The 12521-nt window shown below is 59.2% G+C and overlaps 1 protein-coding gene across 2 annotated transcripts; it reads right to left on the bottom strand.

The window, feature by feature from the left end:
* Positions 1–1103: 1103 nt before the first annotated feature.
* Positions 1104–11645, bottom strand: LOC141978546 (uncharacterized). Of its 2 annotated transcripts, none has more exons than XM_074940728.1 (6): positions 11446–11645; positions 9739–9930; positions 9295–9398; positions 5161–8091; positions 2637–2845; positions 1104–1942 (listed from the first exon to the last, which is right to left on the bottom strand). In XM_074940728.1, the coding sequence occupies exons 2-6, from the start codon at positions 9914–9916 to the stop codon at positions 1873–1875; spliced, it is 3492 nt and encodes a 1163-aa protein (XP_074796829.1). In that variant the 5' UTR covers positions 9917–9930; positions 11446–11645; the 3' UTR covers positions 1104–1872. The 2 variants fall into 2 exon arrangements, with proteins under 2 accessions (XP_074796829.1, XP_074796827.1); XM_074940726.1 differs by lacking the exon at positions 11446–11645 and adding an exon at positions 10740–10962.
* Between the last annotated feature and the right edge of the window lie 876 nt (positions 11646–12521).

Below are 12521 nucleotides of genomic sequence, written 5' to 3'. Positions count from 1 at the left end.
CCGCCCAGCAGAACCTGGATGGGTACAATTGTCACCCCTTGTTAATAGAAACTTATCGGGGGAGCATAAACCGATGTTAGAGAACACACGTAGAACTACTGGACTGCTTCTCTGCTGGCACGAACGCTAAGCAGCCCCGGAAACATGCTCTAGGCAGGCTTGAGCCTCTCCCCCCAGACTTTCAAGCCCACCCCCCCCCTTCCCTTTTGTGGGGCTGAGTATAAAGCAGGCGTCTCCCCTCTGGAAGAATGTGCTGGGTCTGAAAGAGGAGCCTGAGCCCATAGAACCGGCTGAAGAAGATCTTGGTGCCTGACTAAATATTCTTAAGGATGTTTTTCACCCCCAACTCTTCACCTTAGAGCTCTTAAATATTGGTCCAAGCTTCATCGCAGTGCTGTAACACACGAGCGAGTGAAAACGAGGGTGCTTGTCTCCGATGTGACAGGCTGTCTCCCCTCCAAGCTGCCACCCCGCTGCAGCGGCAGAGAGCCATTCTCTGACACAGCTTCCGGGGCTAGGTTATAGGGCTGTTGTGCTCAGGCCCAATCACGCTTGTCGCTTTCCCAGCAGGCTCAAAAACTGAATGGAGTGTGAAGTCCCCTCTTGGCCCAATGGCAACCTCTCCACTTCAGAGGGGAGGCTTGTTGGCCAGGGCTGGGGGGAGCTGGTGCTGTGGCTAAAAGGAGACCTTCACCCCAAGCTCTGGCCACGGGTGCACTCCTAGCGCTGTGATTGTAGGAAGCAGATTTTGCACATGGCTTTCGAGCAGCAACACTGAACACCTGCTGTGAAATGTACCCAGGATCTCAGCTGCTTTCTAAGGTTTCAGGTCAGCCCTGCCCCCTCTGGTATCCGCACCAAGTGTTCATTTGGAGCCTTAAATGCACCATCACATTCTCATAAAATGCTACTCGAGAAAGCCCAGTCTCTGCAGAGGGGCTGCAGACACTTCAACCTGCAACGGCCCTTCTGCTCTGGAAGCAGCAGCCGCTGCTGGGCGGCCTGCAGCCAGTTGTTGCTAGCCCTGCCTGTGACCAAAATGGGGGGCATTTTTGAGGCTCCCAGCCTGAGACACGACCAAGCACTACTAAACAGGGTGGGGAATGAGACTCGTTTATTTGGAATTCTCCACCCAACTACACGGAATGCCAAGTAACAGGGAATGTGCAACGTTGTGCTGCCTTGAACACTGCAGGTTTGGGCCACGGTCCCACAGGGCTAGAGGCCTAGGGATGGGACGGGAGCTCCGGACTGTCTGTCCAAGGAATGAAATGCCCAAGCTAACAACTGAGATCAAGTATAGTTCTGCACTGCCCAGGATGCTGGTACGCGGGACCCCCTGTGTTTTGGCTTCATTAGCCAAAGGGGAAAGTGCCATTCCAGAAGCACTGAACACTCCAAAGACGAGCAGCTCCCAGCCTCCCGAAGGCAGAACTGGGATGTCCCAGGGTGACCCTTCCTGCAGCCAGACACGGGCCTCCATTGGAGATTAGCATCGGGCTGGAAGCTGGTAATGGCTCAGCCTGTAATGCTGGTCGTTCACTGATGCCGAAACAAGCTGCTGCTGGCGGCTGGTTAACAAGCTAAATCCAAGTGGGAGCTGGAGCTGACAGCAGGTTTTACTTCCCTTCAGCCAGAGCGAGGGTGGGTGCTGGTGAGACGCTGCTGCTGGACAGCTCGGTTCTCACTTACACTTGGCACAGGAATTCCTGGCTAGCAAAGGGAGGTGAAGGTGAAGCCCAAGCAGCGAAAAACCAGCACTGTCCTGAGCAGCTCAGAACTGAACGTGGCTTGTGCCAGCTGGGCTGAGCCTGGCTGGGGCTGGAGGACGGCACAGAGGGGGCGGCTTTTGGCAGCTCAGCGCTGGGAATTTCACTCGATGCCCAAGTTTCTCAGCAGAGCGCAGACCTCGCGGAGGTACTGGGAATCTGGGTAGCCATTCCTACCAGGGGAGAGGAAGAGGCGTGAGGCTGTGGCCCCGCTGGTAACGCTCAGAGCATGTTCCAACCACTACCCCTCCCAACGACCGCAGGAAGTGGGGGGCATCTTTCCCTATTCTCCCACACTCCCTATTTCCCCTGATGGGGAGGGAGCCAGTGGCCCCAGCCACCCAGGGAACCTCTCAGAGCTTAGCTACCCCACGCTCCCAGCCCCAGAGCAAGAGGCGGCCTAGGTCTGGCGCAGGAATTGCTCTTCGCTAGGGTCTCACTGGGTCCTGCCTTGCAGAGGTGGAAAACGGCCGGCAGGGACGGAGTAGCATGAAACATTTAAAATGGCGTTTGGATGCTGCTCTTGCTCATTCATTTCTTATCTGACAAAGCGGCTGCTGCAGCCCCACCAGCCAGGGTACGAGAGGGGCTCTGCCCTCCCAAGCCAGGGCAGGGAAGCAGCTGGGGGGCTCAGACAATTCCTGGGCGTGGTGCTGTGTTGCACCACCGGTGGGTTTGCTCTAAGGCTGGCTGCAGCATTGGGCTCTTGGGCTCTGGCAGGTGCCTGCACGCCAAGCGTGGATTCAGCACAGCACCCAGGCGTCTAGGCCCGGGCCGCGTTCCTCTCCCTCCTAGGCCAAGAGCTAACAGGCCACAGGCAGCCTGGGCCCCCAGCCCCGATCAAACACCACCAGCACCGCTCCCTACCTGGCCTTGCCCTTGTCGAAGGAGGTTTTGTGGGGGATGAGGTGCCACGTCACTCTTTCCTCGTCCTCACAGGATTGGATCCGGAAGGTCAAGCCCTGCTCAAATGCTTTCTGCAGCAGCTGAGATGTCTTCTTCCCCTCCCTGTTGTCGGGCAGGAAGGCCTGGAAGCGGCCACCCCTGTACGGTCTCCCGGGTCGGGGGTCTCCAGCCTTCAAATGGCGGTGTGGGGGAGGGGAGAAGGAAGACAGTCGTAAAATTAGCCCGGAGCTCTCGGGTTTGCCCGGTGGGAGGCGAGGCGGGTTTCGTCGCCTGCTGTGGTAACACTCCCCGGGCCGTGAAGGCAGGGTTGGTTTGTGGGACCCTGCCCTGCCCTGCCCTGCCCAAGGAGCGAGCCGGGAATGCTGCTGCAGCCGGTGTGCTGGCTAGTTAGCAGGAAGCTGGCACCGAGAGGGGGCTGCTAGTGGGAGCCGTTCGTGGCGTTTCCTACCACGCTCCCAACCCCCCTGCTCAGCACTTCTACACAAAAACCCGACTCTGCTGGGGTTCCCTTCTTGGTCGCTTCTCTCTGCAGTGCCTCAGCCCTGGGGTGAAACGGGGGAGGAGACTGCTCCGGGCTATTGCTGGGTTGGAAGGGAACGTGGGAAAAGGCTGTTCCACCTACTGCTGGTAACTCTCACCGCTGGCTTGGGCTTAAAATAATAAATAAATGAAGGTGAGTGGCTGGGAAAAAGCCACTGCCAGGGACCGGGCAGCAGGCCTGGCACCTGCAGGAAGCCAGAGCCCCCTTCAGCCAGAGATGAACGGTGTATCTGCCTCATTCAACTCCCCTCTGCTGCTGTGCCCGCAACGAGCCGACAACCTCAGGACGGCCAGACTGGGTCAGACCAATCGTCCATCTAGCCCAGTATCCCTGTCCCCGACCGTGCCCGGTGCCCCAGAGGGAATGAACAGAGCAGGGCAATCGTTGAGCAATATATCCCCTGTCACCCAGTCCCGGCAGTGAGAGGGTTCGGGACACCCAGAGCATGGCATTGTGTCCCTGCCCATCTTGGCTAATAGCTACTGATGGACCTGTCCTCACTGAACTTATCCATTCTTTTTTGAACCCAGTCATAGTTTTGGCCTTCACAACATCCCCTGACAACAAGTTCCACGGGTTGACTGTGCGTTGTGTAAGGAAGGTACTTCCTTATGTTTTTTTTAAACCCATTGCCTAGTAAGTTTATTGGGTGACCCCTGGTTCTTGTGTTATGGGAAGGGGAAAATAACACTTCCTTAGTCACTCTCTCTGTCCCCGTCATGATTTTATAGCTCTCTATCGTATCCCCCCGAGTCGTCTCTTTTCCAAGCTGAACAGCATTAGTCTGTTTAGTCTCTCCTCATACGGAAGCCGTTCCACAGACTTAATCATTTTTGTTTCCCTTCTCTGTGCCTTTTCCACTTCTAACCTATCTGTTTAGAGATTTGGCAACCAGATCTACATGCAGTACTCAAGATGTGGGCATTCCATGGATTTATATAGAGGCATTATGATATTTACTGTCTTATTATCTATCCCTTTCCTTATGGCTCCCAACACGCGGTTCGCTTTTTTGACTGCCGCTGCACATTGAGCAGATGTTCTCAGGGACTTCTTATCTATGATGACTCTAAGATCTCTTTCTTAGTGGTAACAGCAAATTTAGACCCCATCGTTTTGTACGTATAGCTGGGATTATGTTTTCCAATGTGCATTACTTTGCACTTATCAACACTGAATTTCATCTGCCAGTTCGTTGCCCAGTCACCCAGTTTAGTGAGGTCTCTTTGTAACTCTTGGCAGGCAGCTTTGAACTTAACTATCTTGAGTAATTTTATATCATCTGCAAACTTTGGCACCTTCCTGTTTACTCCCTTTTCCAGCTCATTTATGAATATGTTGACCAGCACTGCTCCCAGTACAGATCCTTGGGTGACCCCACTATTTACCACTTTCCACTGTGAAAACTGACCATTTGTTCCTCCCCTTTGCTTCCTGTCTTTTAACCAGTTACTGATCCATGAGAGAACCTTCCATCTTCTCCCATGACTTCTTACATTGCTTAAGAGCCTTTGCTGAGGGCCCTTGTGAAAAGCTTTCTGAAAGTCCATGTACACTATATCCCCTGGATTCCCCTTGTCCACAAGCTTGTTGACCCCTCAGAGAATTCTAATAGATTGGTGAGGCATGATGTCCCTTTTCAAATGCCATGTTGATGCTTCCTCAACAAATTGTGTTCATCTGTGTCATAATTCTGTTCTTTATGGGTGTGCTTTGACGACTACTCACCCCCAGCTGGCATCCATGCTCCCCTTCTGCCTGTGTTATCCACCCGCCTCTTTTCTTGTGCGCTCTTTGGGGCAGGGACTCTGTTCTGTGTGGGCCGTGCCCAGCACAACAGGGCCCGGGCCACTGACCGGGATGCCTAGGCATTACCCCAAGTCCCATAATTAGGGGGCTGGGAAGGCCCTGGTGGCAGACTCTTTGTGTGGCCTGGCTACCTACCTCCTGCACACCGTCAGGGATATCATAGATGATCTTGAGCGTTGGGTCTCGAAAGTGGCCAGGCAGGCTCTGGGACAAGGTCACGACCTTGAATGCCCCTTTAATAGCCCTCGTGCTCTTGGGGGAGCTGCAGCAGGCTGGGTGCGTGTCTTCTGCTGCAAAACAAGTCCGGCACAGGGAGTGGCCGCACTGGGCGCGGCAGGTCGCTGTGCGTGAGGTCTGGCACGCATCACACTTCCCAAGCTTGTGCTCATGGGCTTCCTGCCCAGGGCTGGGCCCTCTTAGCTCCAGCTCTGAAATCCCAGTCTCCTGTGAGTCCCCATCTCCTGCTGGGGGCAAGTGGCCTTCCTGGCTCACAGGGTCCCCTTGGCCTGGCTTGGGGGCTTGCTCTGCTGCAGGCCTGGCTGGCAGTGCAGTCACAGAGCTAGAGAGCCAGATGGGCAAGGACTGTGGGGCACCATCTGCTGCATGAGCAGGGGGTCTCGGGCTTCCCCCTGCCTCACTGGGGCCTCCTCGGCTCTTGTCTCTTGCGAACTGGAATCTGTCAGGCAGGACCCGCTTTATCCTGGCTGCCTCGGGCTCTCCAGCTGGCCTCTCCCCCTTCTGCAGCTCCTGGGGGTCCCTTGGGCTGAGGCTCTGTCTGTCTGCCAAGCTGGCATCAAGGAGGCCACTGCCTCCCTGCACGTCCTGTGAGTCGCTGTGGTAACTTGGGTCCTCTTGCCCCACTGCCTGCCGGTAGCTACTGGTTTTCATGGCGTTCCACCCGGGACCATACAGTCTCACTATGTCAGCACCATTCAGCTGGGGGGCGCTCTCCGAAATGTCAGACAGGCCGGTTGTGCTGCTAACCTCCAGCGGCTGCAGTCCCTCCCGGCTATGGGGATATTCTGCAGCCAGCGCTGGGTCCTGGGTTTTCACCTGGTGCGTGGGGCTTGGATATTCCTTGGACAGAGATCCCTCCAGCCCCCGAGACGGGGAAGAAAGCGTCAGAGCACTTCGCCTCCTGGCAGAGAATCTCTGGAACGCCTCATTGACTCTCAGCAGTGCTTCCTTGGGGCACGTGAGATGCAGTTTGTACCTGTCTTTGCTGACTCTGACCTGGGCAGAGCATCCTTTCAAGAGACTGCACAGCTCATTCAAGGCCTCATCGCTGGGTCCCTCCACATCAAGTTCGGAGTAGCTCAGGCTCTGGCATACGAGAGCAGGACACACCGTCTGGCACAGAGCCTCCATCTTCCACCTGGCTTGGAGGAGCTTTGTCCTGTCCTCAGCTGTGAGCGTCAGCACGGTGCAGTCTTTGTCGCTGCGCTCTGCGAGCAGGACGCCTCCCTCCCTGCACAGCCCGTCAATAGCAGAGCTGTGAATGTCTTTCAGATAAGCCCACTGCACAGGATCCATGGTGATCTCCTCGCTGACCCCGTGGGCCCTGCTGGCTGCCCTGCTGGGGTCTCTGGGTGTGTCGCCTGCCTTACACTTCGGAATGGAGAAACTGTTGGAGCGTCTCAGAGGGGCGCGAGACTCGGGCGGTTTCGAATCCAGTGCTGAACAGGTCCCCGTGGTATCGAAAAGGCTCAAGGATTTGAAGGCGCTAGACACGTTGCTAATGGGCTGAGGCTTTACGGGATCGGGGCTTTTCCAGCCTCCGAGACTCTGCAAAGTGCTGCTTTCTTTGCCTCCGGCAAACAGAGACAGCGTCTTGAGTCTCAAGAGCAGGGGGGCCCCCTTCCTTTGGTCCCAATCCTTCGGCTCCCTCTGCTGACCCTCTGCCGCTGGCCCAGTGACGGGCGCAGAGACGGGCAGGTGGTGCTGACCACTTGGTGGTGCTGGATCGCTCTGGCTCAGGGCGCCAGCTTCCTTTAACCAGCTGCCAGAAAGCTCCATCTGATCTATGAACAGGGAGCTGCGATCCAGCGAGGGCCATGCACTGGAAAGAGGCGTGTCGTGCTTTAGGAAGCTGAAGTTGGCGGCTAGCTTGTGTTCACCTTTAGACTCAAACTTGCCAGGGCTAAGTCTTGGGGGTGAAGGATCCACCGGGGGTTCGGGCTTGCCCAGTCTGGCATCCCCTCCATGAAGGGCGGCTGTGTAGGTGGCCAGGGAGGTGTCGGGCATCTTGAGGCCGGCTGTGGCTCTTCTCCCGGTGCTTCGATCTTGGATGTATTGTTTGGCCTGGGAGACATCGACCAGATTCCCGATGAGATAGAGATGCCGCTCATCTTCGTGACAAAAAAGCAGGGGGCACAGCTTCTGCAGGTCCCCTAGCAGGGCCCTCTGAGACCTCATGTCACTGCTCAGCTCCCCCTTGCTGATCTTCTCCTTGCGCAGACTGGCTTCCAGCTGCTGATAGAGGCCCAGCAGCGCCAGGCGGGCTTGCACCACGGAGCTGATGTTCCCCATGTTCTTCGAGGAGGCCTGGAGGTAGAGAACAGCGATGCCGTCACTGCTGACGTCCACCACGTCGACCTGGTGCTGGTGCAGCACCCGCTGGTACTTGTCGCTGCAGAACTTCCGCATGTACAGGTAGATATCTGCGTCCATCACCAAGGAGAAGTCCTCCAGCTGCTCCACAGCTTCTCCGTCCACGGGGTCCCTGTGCAACGGGGGCTCAGACACCTCCTCGTGCACTTGGCCCGGACTTGGCTGCTTCTCCACCCTGGGCTCTGGCAAAGGGGAGCGGGGCCCCTGCTGGGAAGCGGATGTCCCTGTGACTGGGTGGCTGACTCCCTGCGGGGGGCCCTCTCCAGCGTGCTGGCTCCTTAGCAGCTCCCTGCTGAAGGCCTGCAGCTCCGTGAACGGCCCCTTGACAGTGCACAGCGTCTCCTTAGGGTCGAAGCTGAACTGCACGGCACCGTAACGTCTGCGCAGGCTTCTCAGGAGGGTTTTGCCGTCCAGGAGCCTCCCGTAGTCTATGATCATACAAACGCGCACGAAGATCTGGGGGGACAGGACCAGAGGAGTCAGAGGACAGCGACTGATGGCAAACAGCCCCGCTGCAGGAGGGAAACGACCCCCCGACCGGCCCCACTCCACCACCCCGGCATCATCAGGACACATTATCTCACCACGGCTCCCAGGGTCACTTCAAGGCCAAGCGCCAAGCGCCCCCACCTTCCCTTTCACTCTGTGTTTGCTCTCCTCAAGGGCAGGCAAACAAACCGCACGTAGCTTCGTGCTGCAATCGCTGCCCGTGGAGATGGAGAGGGCGTGCCCAGGCGGGAGTGCACGGAGCACGGACACAGGCAGAGGGCTGCCTTCCCGATGCAGGCTGAGCTCGGCCGGGCACCGTCGCTGGAGGGCCGTGCGGCCAGGGCTGACCGAGAGCCAGCAGCCTGGAGCAGAACTCTCCCCTCCACGCCCGGCACAAAGGGCTCGGTGCGCAGGGAGCAGGGAGTGGAGCCGAGTGCGAGTTTACCGCAGCTACAGCATCTCCCACGTGCGCAGAGAGCTCTGCAAAGGGGCCAGGCCTCCCCCCTTCTATAACTCTCAGGCCCCTGCGCGTGGAGCCGGGCTCTCAGCCGCTTCCCACTCCCTCTGCTCTGGCTGCAGTGTCCCCAGCAGGCCCCAGGCTGCCTGTCTCTGACATCACACGCCGTTGCCAGGGAGATGATTGTGATGTCACAGACCCCGCTGAGCTACGGTGACGCCAACGCCCAGAGCCGGCAGCTGGCCGTGGCGCCAGCTCCCTGACAGCCGAGGAAGGGCAGAACACCAGCCCTTCCCCTGACTGCCCTCCCCCCGAGGAAAATCACCTGCTTTCCCGGCTCATGAAATGGCAGAGAAGTGAACAGAAGCCCCTGCCTGGCCATGCGGGAGCAGACAGCTGGGCTTAATGACCCCCGCCACCCGCGCATCCCCTCGCCCTCCCCCGGTGCTATTCCCTCTGCGCTTGGACAGGTACAAATGCAGACTGACCAAGTGTAAAACTGGGCCCTGCCTCAGGCGCATTATCAGCAAAACCCCTTTAAGTCCTCATTTGAATACAAATAGAAAGAGTTTGCTTTAACTCTAATTAAGATTAACAGGATGAGCAGAGTCTCCTCTCTGCGTATCTGTTCCGGGCAGCGGCAGGGCTCGGGGAGGGGTGTACACAGCCGGCGGGGGCTGCTGCGGCCCTGCCCGCCTGATCCCGCTTGTTACCTCGTCAGGGCTCAGCTCGGCCGCGTGCGCTGTCACGGTCAGCGGGTACGTCTTTCCACCGACCAACAAAACGTGGTTCTCCATCTCCAGGACCCTCTGAGCCACTACACCGAGCAAAGCAATAGACACCGGTCAGCCAGCTGCGCCCTGGCCCGGGCTGTGCCACTGGGCTCCCCAGCCAGACGAGGCCCAGAGCGGGATCCTTATTCCTCCCTCTCTCCCACCACATTCTTGGGGCATCCCCTTGTTGGAGGCTGGGGAAGGGCAGGAGGCTGGGAATTCCACCAGTTACCCAACAGGATGCAGGGCCCAATGCCCCAGGAGGTGCCCTGGCCTCTAGGCCCCTGTGCAGAGCTTCTTGGCCTGCCCCCGTGGCCCCAGGACACGATTTAGCCTGCCAAGCGCTGCCTGGTGCAAGCACCCCAGCCTCATCCCCTGCATTACCTCCTGCTTCCTCAAAGGTGACGAGGGCGCAGGCTGGGGAGCCAGCGACGAGTGTGATGTCTGCGATCTCTCCACCGCCGTTGCGGGCCCGCAGGAAGTGGATGGTGAGCTTGTCGGCGACTCTCTCTGGCGGGATGTCTGTTGGGATCCCCCCCACACGCACCGTGCGCCCAGCCATGCTGCCAGACCCTCCTGCAGGGAAGGCGCGCAGACATGAGGCAACGAGCAAAGCTCCCAGCCCCCCCACCAGGGCTTGCATGCTGCCCCCTCCCCTCTGGAGCCAGGGCTCTGGGCTCGCAGGCAGGAGACCTGGGTTCTGTTCTGGGGTATGTGCCCTGCCTAGGCAATATTTAATGCCATGCTCCTCACTGGGGGTAGGTCCCCACCCCGCTCTGTGACTCAGTTTCTTCACCTGTATGAGGGATTGCCGCACAAGGGCTTGTGCAGCTGAATTCAGGAGCATTTGCAAAGCACGTTTGGATCTGCAAACAAAGCCTGTTGTTATCCAGGGGAAACCAGGGCAGCCCTAGCACCCCTTGAGCGAAGCCCGTCCCTTCACCCCATGGCGCTCACTGGGAGCAGACCCCCCTGGTTTCAAGGCCGCAGCTCGGCTGTGTGACGAGTCAGTGGGAATCCGGAGGAACCCACTGTTCCCCATGAAACCACACTGGATTCCTGTCACTGGAGCACAGCTGAGCGTGGCCTTGCGTCTCCCTCCAGCCTGTGCAGCACACCAGCCTCTGCCCAAGGCACTTGCTGCAGACAGGGGAGCTCTCATGCCTGGAGAAAGATGTTCCTCACCCAAGGCCCCATTTGCCCCAAGGGAGACTGAGGCCTCCGTTGGATTTGTATCTCAGCAGCTCTTTTCTCCAGGGAGCCCGAAGGTTCCAGCCTGGTTTTTTCTGGCTTCAAAGCTCCTGCCAGGGCGGCCAAACTTCCACCAACCCCTTGCAAAGGGGTGTCATTGACTCTCTCTTGCAGCGAGCAATAGAATGGCCAACCTCTGCAGGCACCAACGGGCACCGTCGAGTTCCCCAGCTGCATGAGGCTCGCGTCTGGCGTCAGGGCCCCGGCTTTCTGTGGCCAAAGGAATAATGCCGCCTCAGTGCCCTGCCCTCATGAATACACATCAGTGTCGCTCTTTGGAAAGGCACCGCGGGCAAGACCATGCTGTCTCTGCTAAGGGCTCCAGCCTCTGTGACCCGAGCTCGGGTACCTCTTCTCTGCTCAGCTGCAAGCAGAGGGGCTGAGCTCTTGGATTATTCATGAGCTTCCACTGAACATGCAAAGATGCAGCTAGACAGCCCATAAATATTTATTAGGCCTCAGGGAGGGGGACCCTCTGTTTCTGCAAATTCTCATTAAGCTGGGAGCAGCAGACTGAGAGGTGTCAAGGGGGGAGCCAGTGCCACCGGGCTCAGACAGCCTCTGCTGGCGGGAAGGACAGCACCATTCATGGTGCAGGGCAGGCCAACCCCCACACGGCTCCCCTGGGCCAACACCCCATGCACCAGCTGGTAAAGGGATCAGCCTGTGTTTCTGCTGCTCTCCCCCTCTACTGCCCGCTGCCAGGAGTGATCCGACGCCTGAGGAAAAGCCCTGTTCGCCCCTGCCGCTCTTGGCCTCGAGGCTGGGCCAGGCCCAGACAGAATGCGCCCTGCTCAGGGGTTTGCCGCAGAGCTTTTGGGGACTGAGCTGTTACCGTACCAGCTGCGTTGGAGCCAGGATCTCTCTATGGCTTTTATACAGCCGCTGTCCCTGCAGGCCCCAGTGGGAAAGGGGGGTAGGGTCCCCCCCCCGCCCCCAGCAGTTCAGGTGTCCACGTCACCAACTGCTCCTGCAGACGCGGGTTCCTGTGTCCCGGGCCCAGTCTGAGCAGGCGTCTCCAGGCGGTGTCTCTGTGGATCAAGAATGAGAAGGGGAAGGTTTAATATTTAAACAAGCTGTTGAATTTTTCAGCACTAAAGGTAGCAGCCGCAGGGCCCCCTGGAGCTAACAGCTGCCTAGCTGGGCGCCCGGGGCTCTCCACAACCCAGCAGCAGCAGAGAGAAGCGATAACGGCGGCAGGAGGAGACGGCTGCAGCAACCTGTGAGGCTGGCCAGGGGCGCCTGGCGCGGCCCCATCCCTGCAGAGACGCCCCAAGGGGCGTGGGGGGGCCTGTGTTCACAATGCAGCCCCCGGGGGCGCAGGTTGGCCTCGTTCTGCTCTCGCTCTCGGGGGGCTGCCAGCCTGACACCGGCAGAGACGGGAAATGCTGCCCTGAAACGGGAGTGTTGAGAAATGGCACCAGCTCCCGCCGCGGCCGTGCCCGGCTGAGCGAGCGCCCGACTCGGGCCCCGATTGTACAGTGGGAGCCAGGGACCCCATGGGGCCCCAGCCCCACGGCGCAGAGGGCAGGATCCCGGCCCCAGTACCTTGTCCCCCCCGTGCTGCCCGGGAGCCAGGGGGGCCAGGCTCTGCTCCGGGCCAGGCCGGACCCATTGGCTGACCCCCCAGGGCCTGGCAGCGAGGGGGGCTGGAGGCGGGGGGCTGGCGAAGGGCAGGACCCAGCCCCCCAGGCCTGCCCGGAGCAGGGGGCACGGGGTGAGCACAAGCCCTAGTGTCCAGCCCAGCACGTGGGCCCGGAGCCAGCGAGGGCTGATGCCCCCGGAGCCCCCCCAGGCCAGATCCGCGCCCCCAAAGCGCCCGGCCCCGCCCTGCGTGACGCGGGGGGGGTGGGGGCCGCATCTTGGGCGCAGGCCCGGCCGGAGGGGGGGGGGGAACCCTGTGTTTGCTGTTGGTT

Source organism: Natator depressus, chromosome 27, assembly GCF_965152275.1.
Source record: "Natator depressus isolate rNatDep1 chromosome 27, rNatDep2.hap1, whole genome shotgun sequence".
In the NCBI taxonomy this organism is placed as follows: domain Eukaryota; kingdom Metazoa; phylum Chordata; order Testudines; family Cheloniidae; genus Natator; species Natator depressus.
This window is presented reverse-complemented; position numbering and strand designations above follow the sequence as displayed.